The 18,426-nt window shown below is 37.6% G+C and overlaps 1 protein-coding gene across 2 annotated transcripts; it reads right to left on the bottom strand.

The window, feature by feature from the left end:
• Positions 1 to 6,537: 6,537 nt before the first annotated feature.
• lrrn1 (leucine rich repeat neuronal 1) lies at positions 6,538 to 16,909 on the bottom strand. 2 transcript variants are annotated; one of them, XM_081380021.1, is made up of 2 exons: positions 15,374 to 15,512; positions 6,538 to 9,711 (listed from the first exon to the last, which is right to left on the bottom strand). In XM_081380021.1, exon 2 carries the CDS (start codon positions 9,481 to 9,483, stop codon positions 7,330 to 7,332), a length of 2,154 nt encoding a protein of 717 aa, XP_081236147.1. In that variant the 5' UTR covers positions 9,484 to 9,711; positions 15,374 to 15,512; the 3' UTR covers positions 6,538 to 7,329. The 2 variants fall into 2 exon arrangements, with proteins under 2 accessions (XP_081236147.1, XP_081236148.1); XM_081380022.1 differs by lacking the exon at positions 15,374 to 15,512 and adding an exon at positions 16,895 to 16,909 and having other exon boundaries at positions 6,544 to 9,711.
• Between the last annotated feature and the right edge of the window lie 1,517 nt (positions 16,910 to 18,426).

Below are 18,426 nucleotides of genomic sequence, written 5' to 3'. Positions count from 1 at the left end.
ATTTGTACTTGTTGTGAATACGCAAGCCACAAGAAGTAATTATTATTTTTTTTTTTATATATCACTTTTACTCAGGACATGCTAGCTGGCAACAAAGGATTCCATTCATTATGCTAAGCTAAGCTAGCGCCGACCCTGTCAAACTAAAACAATGCATGCACTGAGACAAAAATGCATTTGCCCACCTATCTAAATGTAGGAAAGAAGGTGAATAAGCCCTATTTCAAAAAACGGTGGAGTGTTCCTTTAAACCACTGGATTACTGTAACGATGTCTTTCCATTCTGGACCTTTAAAGTGGTAGTTGTGTTGGATCTCTATGGAGGGACAGAAACTTCTCGGATTTCATTAAAAATATCTTCATGTGTGTTTTGAAGATGAACGAAGGTCTTACGGATGTGGAACGACACAAGGGTGAGTAATTAATGACAGAATTTTCATTTTTGGGTGAACTAACCCTTTAAGTTGTGCATGATGAAAACCGTAATGTGATTTCAACTGTATAGCCTACTTAAGAAATGTGTTTTTTTATATATATATATATATATATATTATTATTATTTTTATCTCTATATTCTCAGGTGATAATTGGGTGTTGATTAGAAACTTTTAGGGGATAAAAGAAATGACAAATCGACATTTTGGGATATGGTGGTACGAGAACTGTCTGCAACACCTTCAGAAAGTCCAGCATTTTTAATGTAGTCTAAAAACATGACAGGATGCATTTTTTTTGAAGTTGCATTTAAATTCCACAAGGCTCAAAAACCTGTTTGAACAGGTATGATGCTTCTGCGACTGACAATATTCACACATAAAACACATCACAGTACCTGTCAGATTCTTCTTCGGGATGCATGCAGAAAGGATTAGGCAGATGCTATATGGTTAATTTGCCATCAATATTCAGTCGCTTCACACTTAAGTCTTTTTTTTTTTTTACACCTCTGAGAGGCTACAAGGTGTTTTTTGCAGTTCTTTCCCTGCAGGGAGTTGACCTTGTCAGTGATATTTCTGTCTGAGTGCCTAGAGGCATCTCACAGACGCCACTGCCAGTTTTGGCAGGTAGAGAAATGGCGGGTTGCCGCAGAAACAGGACCGCCGGGAGGGGACATACAGCAGATTCCTGCAGACTGGATTTCAGCACGTCTGCAGAATAAAGATTGACTGTAAAGAGCAACTGCAGCCATCACTGTAGGATATTGGTCTTTTAATGTTGATCTGATAATCTGATTAAAATATGCTTCAAACATATCGATTAAATTTATTCAGTAGGCTAATAACCAGAATTTAAAATGTGATGAAAAAGTAAAAAATACAATTATACCTCATACTGTACCTCAGGTTACGAGCAGATGCCTGTGATAGCAGCAATTACATTTATTATTTTCTATTTAATACGCTTTATTATTTTATTATGACTATTAACTATTTAAAAACTAAAAAATCTTCTAAAAAATCCACAAATTATAAACAATGAAAAATGTTTACAGAGTCAATGAAAAGCAGTCGTGCAGTAAACAATGAATTTATGTATTAAAGTCACGTATGAAAATCCAAATTGACCATTCTTATTTTTTTTATGGAATATTGCAGTAGCCTATTTATTATACCGTATTTGTCTGTGCACATCATTGTTGTTTTTTGTTTTTGAATTCATGTGACCTCGTAATCTTTAATCAAAATAATGTCCCCTTCACTTGCCTTCTGATGATGTGTTTACTGGTGAGAGGGCAGGGAAACCTGTCACTCACATGAGATCCTAAATTTTTTCTTGTCCGAGAAGCCGTTTCACTCGAGCCACTTTCACACAGCGCATTGATCCCAGAAAATTGCCATCGAATTGCTAGAGTGCCTTCTATTTGAACGCAAACACGTCCCAGGGTGGGGACCTAGTAAAATTCCTGGGATCACGTTATCAGTGTATTTTCCAGAATCTCTATGTGAAAGCGGCTTCGGATATGTGTCTCAATAGGGAAGAGAAGACTATTGCAACTTATTTTTTATATTGACTTTAAAAGAACTAGTCCAGGGGTGCCCAATCCTGCTACTGCCGATCGACTGTCCTGTGCTGCGTTCCAGTCCACTTTTAGACACGCACTTGCACACTTCCCTAAGCACTTCCCCTCGGGGGAATCCCCGCCGCCATTTTGAAGTGCGTTCCACTTCGTAAAGTGGACGAGGGAAGTTTAGATGGACAGACCCTCATTCCCTCGATTTTGACTGAGGGAGCGAGTCTACTTCATATGTACACTTCAGGCACCTATATGTCCCACAATGCAGTACGATTGTGACGTCACCACAGATCTCGTCTAATCACCACCACAACAAACATCTCTATGATATATATATATCTTTTTTTTTATTGAAAACAACCCAAACACCATTCTGCTGCATTAAACAAATTCTTAAAGGGAAAACAAATGTAAAAAAAAATAAATCAACTACATAGCTGATTCCAAGCAATCAAGGGCTAAGGACATTCCAATTCAGTAGTGGGCACTCGCAATGACGTACATCCGAGTGAACGAGACGGAGGGAAGTTAGCAAGTGAAGGGCATGACAATTTTGGACTGGAACGCAGCACTGCACAGTTCATCTCCAACCCTAATCAAACACACCTGAAGCAACCAATTAAGGTCTTCAGGATCACTTGAAAATTAAAGGCAGGTGTGTTTGATTAGGGTTGGAGATGAACTGTGCAGGACAGTCGATCGGCAGGAGCAGGATTGGGCACCCCTGAACTAGACCAAAACACCAAGAACAGTATGCAGTCAAGATCAAGACTTGAACACTGCTAGAACAAGCCATGACATTCAGTGACATTTAAAGTATATTTCCTACCCTTTCAAAAGTCGACAACATCAATGGCAGGATGGACACTCATTTAATATTTACAAAGTAATATTACATCCTTCCAGCTCATAACCGGCCCTATTCTAGTCGTTTAGAATCTCAAAGCAGTGGCTACAATCTACGGTCAACAGGTCAAGTACACTTGCTTGTAGCTCCACCTCAAGCAAATAGATATCTTCATCAATATGAGGCAATTTACGTAAGAGATCCCACCAGTGAGCTGGCTGGGCATAAGAAATGGAGCTGTCCTAATGGAAAAATCTTGTTGGAGGAGCATGAAAGGTCATTTAATTTATTCCAGCTCCAGTGAACCATCTCTTATGCTCTTTAACCAACAGCTGTGACTGTGATGACCTATATCTACAGCTATTAGCGTGATGCTGGTGCAGATTCAACGGCACACCTCATCCATTCCATAAGGCCATGCTTGTGATATCATCACTATAATAATTATATATTGTATATATTATTGTGAGTGCAATCATAGAAGAGATAAGTAAACTGAAATTCAATTGAAAAATTCAAGCTCAGAAAATCAGAAAATCAGAAAAATGTATTCAGCTACAGTCTTTTTGGGTTCAGGTAAAATAATGCTCCACTTATGTTTCCAATGTTTCCAGTTCTCTCTGACGCTGTTGTATAAGAACAGAACTGAGCTGGACGATGACATAATTTTTTGCTAAACTGCTTTATAGATGAAATGAACCAATTTAATAATGGATGATCTTTACAACAGAACTAAATCAACTTTGAACTGACTTCAACTGAACATATAATGCATCTGTATTGTATAAAGCACTAGGCTATATAAATAAAGGTGACTTGACTGACAGACTAACAGACTGACATGACTTTCCTCAAATTGGTCTTTTTAAAACAAAATCAATGCAGTTGTGTCAGATCAATATGGGATTCCCTGGGGAGATTTCACAGCCTCGCGGCATCAGAAAGATCTCCCCTTTTTGTCAACACTGAGGAGCAACAGCCTGGATGACCTGTTAAATCGTTTCTGTCCAGACCTGATGATAGTCCACATGTTTGTCACACTTACTTCAAGACCCATGCTGCAACACTCCTGATTTTGGTACTAAAAGACACAAAAATTTATACCTAAAAATCGAGCCTATAAGAAAATGACCTGGCATTTTATTATCATTATTGCAAACCAAGTAGCGCAGATTTTATTGTATTTATTTCTATTTGTATAAAAACAGACAAATTAACAATAAAATATAAAGTCATATATCAACTTTAGATTATTGTATTACACTTTGGCTAATATTGTTGGGTATTTCACCAATTCATCTTTTTTTTTCAAGACTATTGCATCCTGTCAGTATGAGAACACTTGGCATGAAGTCAAGGGTAGCTGACAGAAAGCAATTAAATACCTGAGCAGCCCAAGGAGGAACCTCCTCCAGTTTAATCTTTGGCAAATCCTTAGCTCTGTGTGGGTGATTCTTAATTATTCCTCAGAGTCCTTTTCACCTGGCTCAACGTATTGAGTCTAGCAATCTTTCAGTCTCGGCTCACGAAAGAGGTATAGGTTATGTCCCCGAAGAGGCAAAAGAGCTTCATTAGAAAGTAATGTTCTCTCTATGATGAAATGAGTTGGTAATTGCTGATAAAAGTTTCTTTGGTAAGGAAGAAATTATGAGAAACTGTAAGATAGGTATAGCCTTAAAGGTCCCATATTGTCAAAAATGAAATTTCCTGGCTTTTTTCATTATAACAGAGGTCTAGGGGCTATGTAACTACCATATAAGTTTCAAAACAGTCAATCCACAGACAAATGCACACAGCCTGCATAACGTAGTTGTGACTTCCGTAAAAATGTGATGTCAGAACTTTTCAGTCACCACCACCCCGAGCAGGCGAGCACTGCCCACCATCCCTCACTCCTTTTGCCCAACCCCAGACAACATCGTTTCTGATCGAGCTACAACACGGAAACATGTCGAGAAAATGTCGTTCAGTCGATGGATGTAGAGACCTGCACCCCCGCGGGACCCAACGCAACAGAGTGCGGCGCGGGACTAGAATTGATGACCGAGTGTGGGCGTAAGATACTCGTGTGTGTGCGGGTTGCAGGGAGAATAAAAAGATTTGCGGAATCGCGGGACTCCTGCGAAAACAAAATATCTAAAAAATAAAACATCTAAAAACTAATAAATTGTTATTCATATGTTGCACAAAAGACGAAATAAAAACATTTACAGGACAGAACGAGTTTCTATTTAGCCTATAACATGTTTGCAGCGTTGAGCAATGTAGCCAATCACAGACATATACGTTGATTTCTTGAACGCAATGGCCAATGAGATGCATTTAAGATAGAATCCACTCACCGCTCAAAACTGAGTTTTTGCTCAGTGCTGAATTCTCCAGCATTCAGAATTCAGCACTGAGCAAAAACTCCTCTGATTATAACAAACGAAGTGTTGACATTATGAAAGATTTATTGTGCAGTCAGCTTCACTGATAATAACAGAGCTTTGTGAGATTGTGATGAACTGAGATGTCAGCTTTTTAGGAATTATTATGGGAGCGCACTTTGCACTATTTCTGTCATGCCAAACCATGCACGCAGTTGCCTATGCTTGCTTTTATGCTAAATTAACAGTTGTTTGTGAATGTTTATGCTTTAATAACAAATAATTTGTATCATTACCATCATTACAGGTGTTTTATTTACCTTACTTGTGAGCATCTCTAAGCCACAGCAGGCTACAGCATACATGACCCTAGTCACTTGTGGTTGGCCTGGCCGTGTGTCACTCAGAAAACAACCGGCCAATCAGAAGAGAGGCTCATGAATATTAATTAGACAGGCCAAAATCAACCGGTTCTTGGCAGAGCTCCTGAGAAAGGAGCTGTAAAAAATATATTGAGATGGTTTTTGGTACTTATACCACAAATATATATTCTTAAGGACACCAAAACCTAAAATAAAACTCCAGAAAGGTGTACAATATGGGACCTTTAACTTCATCTAACTGATTTGATTGAACGTTTCTCCTTAATTATTGTCATCTGGGATACTGACCAGCTCATTAGTTTATTGCATACTCACCAAAAATATGTGGACATTTAATATCGATGAGTTGAAATTATTTTATAATTAGAAAATAGAATCAGAATCAAGTAGCCTATTCTAGAGATTAGTTTGATCAAATATTCTATCAAACAATAGATATTTCGTATAGAGAACTGCATAACCAAATGGATCCTTGACACCAAAGGTGGGAGTCTTATTTCATTGATTAAAGATATTTCCAGAAATTGTCTTCTCCTTTCATCAGAGAATACTGAGGGATTTCCCACTCCAATAATTATATTGATAAGTAAAAACTGATTGCATTAGTAGTCTCTAGGCCAGATTTGTGAATGGGTCATAATTTCCCATTGGAGAGCTATTGAATTGCAAAGAGGCAATCAAACTGCAGGCATGAGCAATGTTTCAAAGGCCCAATATACCCCTTTAATGTAGTTTTGGGGAATTCTTTGAATTTATGAATGTCCTTAGGTAATTCACATACTGAAGCCTGTGAATGTTTGATATTAGCAAGAGACGTAGCATTTGGCTGATTAAAACCAAGCTGAAATAAGAAAATAAGATGTCTGAAATAATAATTACAAAAGATAGAACAGAAAATTATAATAATGACACTTGAAAATCATTGTATAAAAAATATCAGAACAAAACTGTATTTTATTTTTGTTTGCGCTGTAATATGCAACATATTTTGCATGTGTAAATTACAACAGAATTAACTGATTAACAGATTCTAGCCAATTAAAAAAAGAAGAATCTGAGTAATAAAAAAAAGCATTTTTCTACTACCTAATTATTTAACATTCACATTTCTATTGCTGGTTTACAATTCTTAAATCTGCAAAGTTAAGTTCTAAATCAAAAATTGCTTTTGAGAAAATCCAAAATGTTCAAATTATAGTTGATACAACATTACAGAACAATTGCTAACATTTTTCAATAGACAGTGTATCAAGTCTAAACTCACCTTGTCAGCTTAAACTGGAGTCAAAGACAAATTTGTTAATATATTTCAGTGCACAACAGTTAAACTGTCTTACGCAAGAGAGAAAGAAACAATGCATTCTCTATGAATACTGCCAAAGACATATCAATATTGGATCAGATACAGTACTACAGCATCAATCGACCCAAAGTCAATCCTTGACATTATCTATGCTGTGCTATGAAAATATAATGAACAAAAAGAAAAAGCACAGCTACTAACATGTCTCGGAAGCTAAACAAAGCTGCCATATTGAAAGTCAAAGAAGATGAAAAGGCAATACACCCTACTAAAAAGTCAGAGATATCAGTCTGAATAGTTGCTTGCAAGTAGGCAAAGCAGAAAAACGAAATCCGTGTATTTTTTTTTTTTTTTGCACAAATAAGTAAAGATGTGTCTTTGTGCTATAAAGATGAACAAAAGTCTGGTAAGCTTCACCACATGTAATAACTTCTTGTTGTGTCCACCTGTGTCGGCTTAGTGTCTGAAGAACCGTCCTTGTCCTTTTCACTGTCTGCCTCCCATAAGTTAATGAGGGGAGGATACAGTTCGTTTAGGGGGATGGAGGAGGTTTTCTGCATGTACTTCTTTAAGGAGTGATGGTAGTTCTTCCTCTTCCATCTCTTTGCAATGTACACCGTGATGGAGCCTAGGCTGATGATGGCCAGTATTGTGCCCATGACACCTGCCAGAGCCGTATTGGTGCCTTGCTCTGAGATTTCCACAGCAAATGTGGCGTGCTTGGTTGTGACGTTGACGCATGACTTTTGGGTCTGCTGGTGGATATTGGAGACCGAGAGACAGACCTCATACTCAGTAGCAGGCTGAAGGTGTGTGAGGTTGTACTCATGAACATCTACAGGAACTTTAGCTGTGTAGGTGATGTGAGGGTTGTCGATTTTCATGGTGGCAGACGACCACTTTAGATTGGACGTCATGACATTGGAGTTCACTTTCCAGGACACTAAAATTGAGTGGGACTCGGTTTGTTTCACGTAGATCTTCATAAGCTGGGTGCTATCCAGGAGAGTTCCATTGACTCGAATGGCAGTCACCCGAGTGTCCGCTCCTTCTGTATTTTGGGCCACACAGGTGTAGTGGCCAGAGTCGTCCACCTGAATATGTGATATGCGCAGAGTTCCTGTGCTGCTGAGTTGGTATTTATTGGACACTGTATCTATCATGACTTTGTTACCAGACGGGGTCACCCAGTATATTTCCGGTTCAGGTTCAGCCATAGCACGACAGTCAAGGTCTACCGTCATCCCGATGTCTAGGTTGAGGTGATTGGGGAATGTGTCGTGAGAAATCATGGGCAGACATTGGCCTGAAGTTTCAAGAGAAAGTATGTCTCTCACACGCTGACCTCTAACCTCAAGTGGCATTGTGCAAAACATGGAAAGAGGCTCCATAAATCGAATGGTTGTCTTGTTTGAGCTCATCCACTGAATTACACAGTCGCAGCGTAGCGGGTTGCTGTGGATACTGATCTCCCTCAGGTTGGGCAGGGACTCTGCCGTAGCCTGGTAGAGGGAGTTTAGAGCATTGTTATTGAGCATTAGACTCTCTAGTGACGGCAAGTCACGGAACGCTAAACGGCTCACATAGGAAAACTTGGGGTTGTTGGTGGCTTCGAGTTTGGTCAACTCTGGGAGGTTATCCAGGGCAAAGCGATCAATAGACACAAGTTCTCCCATGTTGTTAATGCCAAGTTCTTTCAGCCTTAGCATGTTTTTAAAGTCCCCCTCTTGAATTTTATGTATTGGGTTCTTGTTCAAATCCAGGAACTTCAGGTTTGGAAGCTTCTGCAGAGCAGTCTGTGGCACCCGAACTAGTTTATTGTCATAGAAGGAGAGGCTCTCCAGGTTGTCTAGTCCAACAAACGCATTGCCTGGGATATCAGTGAGCTCCATTCCTGCCAGGACCAGGCTTCTCAAGTTGGTAAGGGGTCTGAAGTTCAAATTCAGGATGCCGACCACAGGATTTTCCCCAATCATCAGGATCTCCAGGTTGGGGGTTGATTCAAACCAACGACTGTCAATGGCCTTGAGTCTGTTGGAGTTCAGATGGAGTCTCAGAAGGTTACGCAATCCGGCAAAGGCATTGGGTGCAATGGAGCTGATCTGATTGTGATTAATGTACAGCTCCTGTAGATTGGTGAGGTCTTGCAAACTGAAGTCAGGCATCTCGACTATTTGGTTTTCCTCCAGGTGAAGCGTCGTGAGTTGTGACATGTTGGTCAGGCCAATATCACGGATGTTGCTGAAGTTGTTCTGGGACAGGTCGAGTTCTGTGAGATTCAGTAACTGCTCCAGTTCCTCGCTAGTTCTGGCAATGTAGTTACTTTGCAGAAGCAACACCTGTGTGTCAGCGGAAAGGTTCCCAGGGATGCGTGTAAGGTGAAGGTCATTGCAATCAACGGTAGTTGCTTCTCTGTAGGTGGACTGGGGTGTGAACCAAGGCCGGATCTCACACACACAAAGCTGCGGACATTCTGTACTCTGAACTGAAGAGAGGCCAAGTAAAGCCAAAAACAGGAAGAAACAAATCTGGCCCTGCACAACAAAAAAGAAGGTCCCTCTTGCCATTCTGACTGTACGTGTTTATCCCTTTCAGATCTGAGCTGGAATTCCTATAGCACCAAAGAGATGGTGAGGTGAGATTCTCATTCAATAGAAGTGTTGCAAAACAGTCCTTTTATCCCTCTGCAAGCTTGAACAGCGAAGTCAAAGAGCTTCCGAACGATTTAAAAGGGTGTAGTTCCTGTGGGCTCATATAGGTTTGAAACTTCCTCACAGTGTGACTGGAGAGTTGGCCTATAGGAAAAATAACAAACAGAAAAGATTTGTGTTACAACAATCAATGGAACAATTCCATGACATGAAAAGTTATGTTATATAAGCTTATATAAGCATATTCAAATAAACGTAAAGTATATGAGATGAAAGCAGAAAGTATGGATTCAAACAATGGAAAAAATGTTAAATTCACATGACTAAAGCACAAATGCACATGACTGAAGCACACATTGCACAATTTTTGTCTAATTTTCTAGGTAAAATATATATTCTTGAAACAACACTTGTTTAAAGAATAAACAAGGAAAAACATCTTATTTTCAAGACACTTTAAAAAAAAAACAGGCAAGACAAAAATACACTTTTGCACTTTTTCTCAAGTAAACTAATCTTGTTTTAAAGATTTTTTAAAGATATTTTAAACAAGTAAATAAATGACAGACATTTTGCAAATAACATAATTTGAAACAGAAATTATATATAAATAATATGAATATATCTAAGCTTTTTAGTTAATACATTTTCAACTATAAAACAGTGTTAGAACAGATTTACAGTATGTAGATTACACAAAAATAGCTAAATAAACTAAGCATTATGAATAATGAAAATAAAACTTCTCAGAAGCAAGTAAATTGGAAAGAGATTTGCCGAACTTTGTGACAGAATACAGTTACAAATACCTGTTTTAATTTTTACAATAATTGCTAGATATCTTTTCTTCTAAATACAACATTTACGATAAATCATTATATGAGTAGAAAAGTAATATGTGAAGACCAGAGAGAGGGGCTTTTGTTTCTGATATGCTTGAAGGGGTGAATCAAAGAGGAAAGAAAGGGTGACCGAAAAGGAAGGAAATATTATTTCTCAGGTGATCAAACAATTGCTATTGTACACAAAGACCAAACATTAGTGAGGTGTAGAAATAATTACATACATTTATCCAGTCTTTCCTGTCAAGATGTTACCATAATACTGATTCAAAATGGTTTTCCGTCTACGTTAAATAACTACCTTTGCAGCATTCATGTAAAAAAAAACAAAAAAAACAGATATTATGCAAATGTGAACCATATAATACATAGTAATAATAATAATTTGTTACATTTATATAGCGCTTTTCCGGGTACTCAAAGCGCTTTACTTGGAAGGGGGAATCTCCTCAACCACCATATCAAATCAACATTATCAAATCAGGTATTCTGCAGGAAATGTTTTGTCCTAGATTACAGAAGACTACTAGAAGGAGTTTTGTTGAAGTTTGGAATGAAATAACCAAGCATATTAAGCATCCATCGCAAGCAATAGGCACAAAAAGGTGGCATGTTATTGTGCCTTTGACAGAGCAGTGAACGGGGCATCTGTTATCCCATATGGTGATAATGCTGATTCAATCACACAAACCGCAAGCCAGAGGGTCCCTGCCAAATACCACCTTCATTAAGAACATATACTCCTCCACAAATGCTCAGCATTGTTCATGTTTTAACTGCAATTATCAAAACAGTTGAACTGAAAGCATACGATTTAAAGACCTAAGATTCATATGTAGTACAAGAGGCAACAACATGCCAACTTCACTTCAGAGCTATTGGAGTCTCTCATGAAGTTGAATCCACCAACAAATACAAGCTTGGACAGGTTGAACAATTGTAAGTCTCATACTCCCCATGACAATGAATGGAGGAAACATGGTACAGCTGGTGTAAATGAGTCCTTTAATGTGAGATTGGAAATCAATAAGAGGCCTGATCTCCCCCCTGTGGCCAAAAGAACATCAGGGCAATTTAGAATGAAAGCTGACTGTAACTGCCAGTATCAGCAATTCTCATAAAAGAGTGTAGTACACAGATGGACCCGGCCTGTGTTATCTGAGATATCAGCACCGTCCTTAAAGTGTTTCGTAATGCAATACAAAATAACACCTCACACTGAAAGCGGAACTAAACTAGTAATGACGGGAGCGAAACCAGCAATAATTTAAGGGCAATTCACTATTTTAACACTGCAAAGGTCAATCAGAGGGAGAACTTCATTCAGTTGAACGCATGGGTTTGGACAAGAAAAATCATACAATCAAAATATACATTATCTACAGTAATTATCTAGCTTGTAATACAATATATCACACAATGACATGTGAAATATCTTAATAAGGTAATTAAGATGGAAGATAAAACTTTTCTGTAAAATTTAAAGAGGGGCAGAAAAATGAAAGGAAAGAAAAATAGAAGGACTAAAGTGTTCCATCATTTTCCAGGAATAGCAACTACCAATTTTTTATATGATCCATGCTTTTAATGACACTCAATTTCCAAGATGTCTAAGCAGTCTCTTAAAGGGATAGTTCACCCAAATATTAAAATTCTTTCATCATTGTAACCTATCCAACCTATATGATTTTTTCGTTAATTCAAAAGAATATCTTTTGAATAATATTTTTGTCCAAACACTGACAGTCAATGGGGTCCAAAACAACAATGGATCCCACTGACTTTCATTGTATGGAAGAAATAAATCAACTGAGTTTTTTAGAGTATCTATCTTCTCACAGAAGAAAGAAAGTCCTACAGGTTTGGAACGACATGAGGGTGAGTAAATGATGGAAATTTTCAGTCTGTTTACTGTTCTAGTATTTTCCATTGCTTAAAATCAGTAAACAATGGGTCATATGTGCCCTTATATTTTGCCATTTTCACATGAATTACGTTTCATTTTTACTAATATTGAGGTCAATCTCAGATTCAGCTCTTAATAGCAGTATTTACCAAAGTGGAGGCCAAAACCTTTTCATTAAGTAGGATAAAGTAATCCAGCGATCACAATTTCATTTAAGACAGAATGCTGGGGCTTAAAATTAAGCCACAATGTCAGCTCTGTGTTTTTTAGATTAAGGCCTAGCTGTCTGTCTGTAGTTCAGAGACATCACTTCAGTTTCATTAAGTCTTCTGTGAACCTTCAATTGATCTTTTGGCAGCCAAACTTGTTATCAAAGTAAAACTAATGTTGATGCATAGTGTTTTAAAATTACCCAGAGGCTTTAAATGTTTAAAGTATGGCCTTATAAATTAGGACATTAGATATTATAATATGATGGTTAAAAATGAAAACCTCATAAGGAAGTTAATACAAACAAGTAGAGGTATTTGGGGTAAAGTGTGTACAAGCTGCAATTATGAATCGAAGAAACGTGAAGTAACAAAATGTTTCTCAAAGCACCATTTGCCTAAGGACCACAAATACAACATCCTGATGATCTTCATAAATATGTACTCTTTATAGGTAAACAGGATCTGAGTCCAAATCTGCAGGCAAATTAATGGCTATTTACGCCATTCCAACCTCATTATGTGAACTTCTGCAGCCAGCTTGCTTCCTGTTGTCCAGCCTGTCATCCAGAACTTCCCCTAGTTTTAGATGACAAATGACATCTGTGAAATTCAATGGGAGCCTATTTGAAACACCTGCCATTTCAGATCACCGACAGATGCAGATCTGTTCTCTGCAGACTTCTGTTTTGAAGGCACGTCTGATCTATGGGTCACAGTACTGCTAGTGTCTGACAGGTTATTTTTTCAAGTTTGAAGAAAATGTATACTTTAAGCTAGCAGTTTTATTTGAACTGTAGCTAAACTGAGATTTGAGTGAAATCCATAGCTCAGATGATTACAACCATACAAGTCTGTCAATGAAACTTACAAAATGGCTGTAAAAACAAACCCTAAAGATAATGAAGACACATTCTCCTATCTTCTAACTAAAGCAACCTCACTATGCTTTCAAAATCTCAACTTGAGCATGGTAAAGTGCAGGTTTTAAATCTCAGCAGAAAATCAATATTCTAACTACAAACAACACTAATGGGTTCATGCTTGTATAAAAATATGGGTATTTGGATTGGTACACAAGCCTAAGCTACTAATGGCCAGGATCTGCACAAACATTAGAACACATCATTTGTTGTTCATGATTTGATTCAGTGATTCATCAAGCCACTTACTGAATAGCAACAGAATCATTCTCTTGTTGCTACAGATATAAACAGGGCTGATTGTGTTGATGTTTCTCACAGCCCACATGACTTAAAATAAACTTTATTTGCTTTTCTAACTCTCTATATGCACACGGTTTGCGGCAGAGGAAACACTGGAAATACATTCCCAGCATACAATACGAAAGTCCAAATAAACAAGTGGAGAAACTCAAAAGGCCTGCTAAAATGGCTTTTGACATCATCACCACCACCACACACAAAAAAACAAAACACACAAAAAAATATTGTCTCTAACTCCACAGCCCTTCTCTGATAATCTCCCTTAAACCTTAACAGAAAGTGAGTGAGAAATTAATGGTAATTAATTTTATTCTTGGATCAAAAAGGGTTTGCAAATGGCCAAGAGAGCAGATCTTTTCACATCCAACATCCAAGACCCTTTACGCTTGCCAACTCTTAATCTGAGGGGTATTATTAATTGCATGGTGAATCATAGCTTTACCCAGGGTTGAACTGTGGGGTAATGGCATGGGCGGTACTGTGCTGTAGAGATGGGGACTACTGTGAATGGCATAAAAACATTGATTGCCGATCAAATTGAGTCTCTGTGTCACTACACAAGGATAAGTGCTGAGGAGTAAATGCACAGGAGTCCCCAAAGGTCCCATTTCAGTTTCCAACTATTAGCACATAAATGTTGCTAAGTGAATCCCAGAATTTGGAATATCTAAAACTCAAAACCTCAAATAGCCTAGAATAATGGCATGTGAACAAACAATTTTAATTTAGTTTCTTCTAGTTTATAAATTTAAAATTTATATGTGTACATTACTAATGCTGTTTAAAATAAATATCTAAATACATAACTATTTTAAATTGATTTCAAAGAATTATTTTATTGAAATTCTATTTTATTTAAAAATGCATTACATTCATAATGCATGATTTTACAAAACAGAATAATTACAATTCATACAGTCCTGTCTTATTTATAAGAGCAGAATGTATTTTCCTCCTTCACCTGCTGTCCAAACAGATCCTTTGCAAAGTGATTTCTGAACCAGATTATGGTCACAGAATTAGTCAAACAGCTGCTTGGTCTATTCCACTCTTTATCTCTGTGACCAACACAAGAGCCAGACTTGTTCTTTTCACATGCAACTGACCACTGTTGCTTCTAATCAACAGACTGATACATTCACATGCACATTTATGGGAAAAAAACAATAACAGGCCTTTTACAGCTCCAGACCGCCTTACATCTGTCTATAATATCTTATGTCATGATAAACCACAGTCTACAGTACAAGGTAATGGAAGTGACATAATAATATTTCAATGACTATTTGAACGACAAAGAAAAAAACCTCTTATATATTTATATATAAAAGGGCTTTCTACACACATCTTCAAACAATACAGTAGTGTTTTCTATAAATATAACAGGTAAACATGACTACAAGAGCTATATCATTTCGAAAAATAATATTGATAGAACAGTAGACTGTCACCTATTGTATTCACATTATATTTTTTTCCTATTTTATTTTTATTTACATTATAAAATGTTCGTTATATAATATGAATTGATATTTCGGTTAAAAAAGTATATGAGGCATAAAATCCTAAAAAAAAAAATGTTTAATTCCACAAATTAAAAACATATTCAATTTTTCCACATACCTTTCAAAGATGTAACCACCTGCAGCCTACGCTATTGTCCTCATCTCATAATATGCCCGACATTTTCCCTTGCGTTGTTGTTGCTTATGAGGACGCTTCTCTTCAAATGTCAGAAAACAACTTCTGCAACAGACGCAACAGCTGCAACAAGGGGTGGCGTCCCCAGGGACAATACAACCCCCTCCTCAAACCTCATTATACATCCTTCCCTGACTAAAAGACGTCTTCCCGTGTTTATTGTCTTTCCTATGGAAGTTGTGGCGTCTTATTTCGAATGAGTAAGCAACGAAACATCTGCTAGAGTGCCTGGACATTGAGATGCAAATCACATTTCTGCATCGCCAACAAGACCCCATGCGCCTGCGGTAAGCCAGCAATAACGTGATCAGATCAAAGTTTGCGATCGATGTCCGCCACAATATCACACTCAGGAGACTAAATAGAACAAACGAGTCACTGCGAAGAATTTAAACTATACAAACGGGATAATTATGAAGAATTAGAAGTAGCCTAAAACTGTGGTACGCAACCAAATGCTTCATCCGTTCAGTTAATGCAGTTTTGCATTCATGTTTTACACAATGCTTTTAAAAAGTCGACCGTATCCCATTCCCTTCACGTTCTGCTTACTCCATAGCATTATCGTTGTGGCATTATCTTTCACCACACTATCGTTCTGACAAACCCTGCATGGATTGTGTGAACTCATAAACAAACCATAAATTATGAAAAATCCCACACGTTTTGCCCTTGAACATCTCAAGCAACAGCCAATGCGTCCTTGCTATTAAATGCAGTAAATCACGCCGCATGGCAAGCCATTTGAACAGTTATTTCTTAAAACTAACTTATCAATTTTGATCTTACTGGTACTTATTTTTATATTATTAGTAGTTATAGTTATATTGTAATTACCAGTAAGTTATCCAATATTGACTATCCACTCAATGCACATTTAATCCCCTACAAACTAGCATTTATTAGGCTACTAGTCAGCTATCCTAGTATCACATAACTATTCTATTGCTGGTAAAAATTCGCAAAATTTTGAATTCTGTTAAACATTTAAATATTGGGAAAGTTCCTAGTATCTAATGATTAAGTACTAATAGCCTATATCTAATAGTTACAAGTGAAACTGACTTGGATTGCTTACTAATAATAAAAAAAAACGAAGTACTATTTATTATAATTCTATAAATAAGTATTATTCATAAGTAAGTGCTAATATGAAAAGAGACAGTAGTTAAATGAATCAATGCTAAACTGGCTTGCCATACATCCAATCCATAAAAGAAGCCTCAAAAGCAAAGCAACACAGATACCATCTATTTTCATCTAACCAAGGTAACACATTTTGGGCTGAGTTGCACAGCTCATTATTACAGAATAAGTGGAAGTGGCTATTGTTTTGTTTTTTATTGCACCGTGCAGGATGGAACCTATGTAGTTGCACATGGTTAAGGTTTAACATGCAAAGGGAATAGCTATTTGAATGCTTCAAAATATATCTGAACATACCTCTTTGGCTTGGTACACGTTCCGAATGGCATTGAAGTCCTCCCTCCGCTCTGACTGGTTCATGCACTTACAGTATAGATACAGTATCTATGTCCTTGTGAACAGAAGAATGAGCACTTAAAGAAAATCCATAGATAATAAACACCATCACGTCGCTCATAAGTTCTGTATGATGAACTGCTTAACGATTACAGCAGCATCATTTCGTTACATCCACTCCGTAAATATGCATGTGCAACCTTCGCCAAGCGCATGGTCAGGTTTTGCATGGATCCTTGCAACAGAAATCCGCTGACTGACTCCCATCCGCCGCGTCTCCTTGTTACTGTGGAACCCGGGCTTCGTCGCCAAGGAAAATATGATGACAGCACCTGGCGCTGTCCAGGCGAGTCAGCTGATTCCCGAGCAGGCGATTGGTTGCTAGCCGGTGGCTGTCACTCGATTCCCAAGCAGAGCACCATCTGTTCAGGGATTGTTGTGATGCGAACAAAGGCGGGCATGGGGGAGCGCGGTGGGGATAACGCGGGGTGTGGAAGCTGAAATGCTAAGGAGGTGATATTCTCTTATGAGAACGTCTTCCACTGACTCCCTCCTCCTCTTTGACGTAGTGATGAGGACTCTGCATGGTGTCCCACTCACCAAAGATTTACAATGAGACAATGTCCCTTTGTTCGGTGCCTCACTTTGAGGAAAGTTTTTTTCTTCCTAATCCATCTATCTTTGTGCATTGTTTAGGCTAGATGACATTTTCAGACAAAATTTCCTGTTTTAAAACAAGGCTTACATTTGTTAACAGCTTAAAATAAAAACAAATTAATTCTGTGTGTGTGTGGTTATGATGGAAAAAGAGAATAGGGGGTTATATAACTTCATGCTCTAACATGCAAAATAATATTAATAAGTATATAAATAAATCTCATGAGACGCGGTGGATGAAAACATTTCTGATCTAATTTATTCGCCTGTTAATTAGTCTGCTCACAATAAGCACACTTAACGAGAAAAAAAATCATCATGCAGTAAGCGTGAATGTTTGAATTTTTATATATTTTTTGTTAATACATTGTTTTGGAGCGATCAGCGAACTCAGGACTAGGTTAACACCAAAAACAATAACTATAACAATAACTATATTAGCATTAAAAAGTTGCTAGCCACTGCCAGCATTTTTGATAATTTGCACAAAAGTTTCATGGCCCCCAGAATAGTTTTGTTGTATTAATATCTGAATATGCACTATAGCCTATCAAAAGAAAGAACAGACACTCTGCTTAAAAAAAAAAAAAAAACTGTTTTATTCAAGCGTCATGAATTATTTAATTTTTTTGTATCAACACTACGTTTCATAAATAAGCAACATTTTCAGCACAAAGCTGAGAAAATTGTGTTTTTGTGGGATTCAGAACGATGATCAAAACATGGATGGAGTAGATCAAGTGAGTCCATCAACACCCCTGCTTCACAGGCCTATAGCTCGTCCTGGGTCGGCATTTCATCCAGTAACATTAGGCAGTTTTGATTTATATGCTGTT

Source organism: Scardinius erythrophthalmus (genome assembly GCF_964197995.2).
Source record: "Scardinius erythrophthalmus genome assembly, chromosome: 12".
In the NCBI taxonomy this organism is placed as follows: Eukaryota; Metazoa; Chordata; class Actinopteri; order Cypriniformes; family Leuciscidae; genus Scardinius; species Scardinius erythrophthalmus.
Note: the sequence above shows the minus strand (reverse complement) of the source record. Positions and strands in the feature narration are given on the sequence as shown.

Excerpts from the sequence above, each read along its gene's own strand:
- lrrn1 (XM_081380022.1), bottom strand. The coding sequence starts at position 9,483 with ATGGCAAGAGGGACCTTCTTTTTTGTTGTGCAGGGCCAGATTTGTTTC.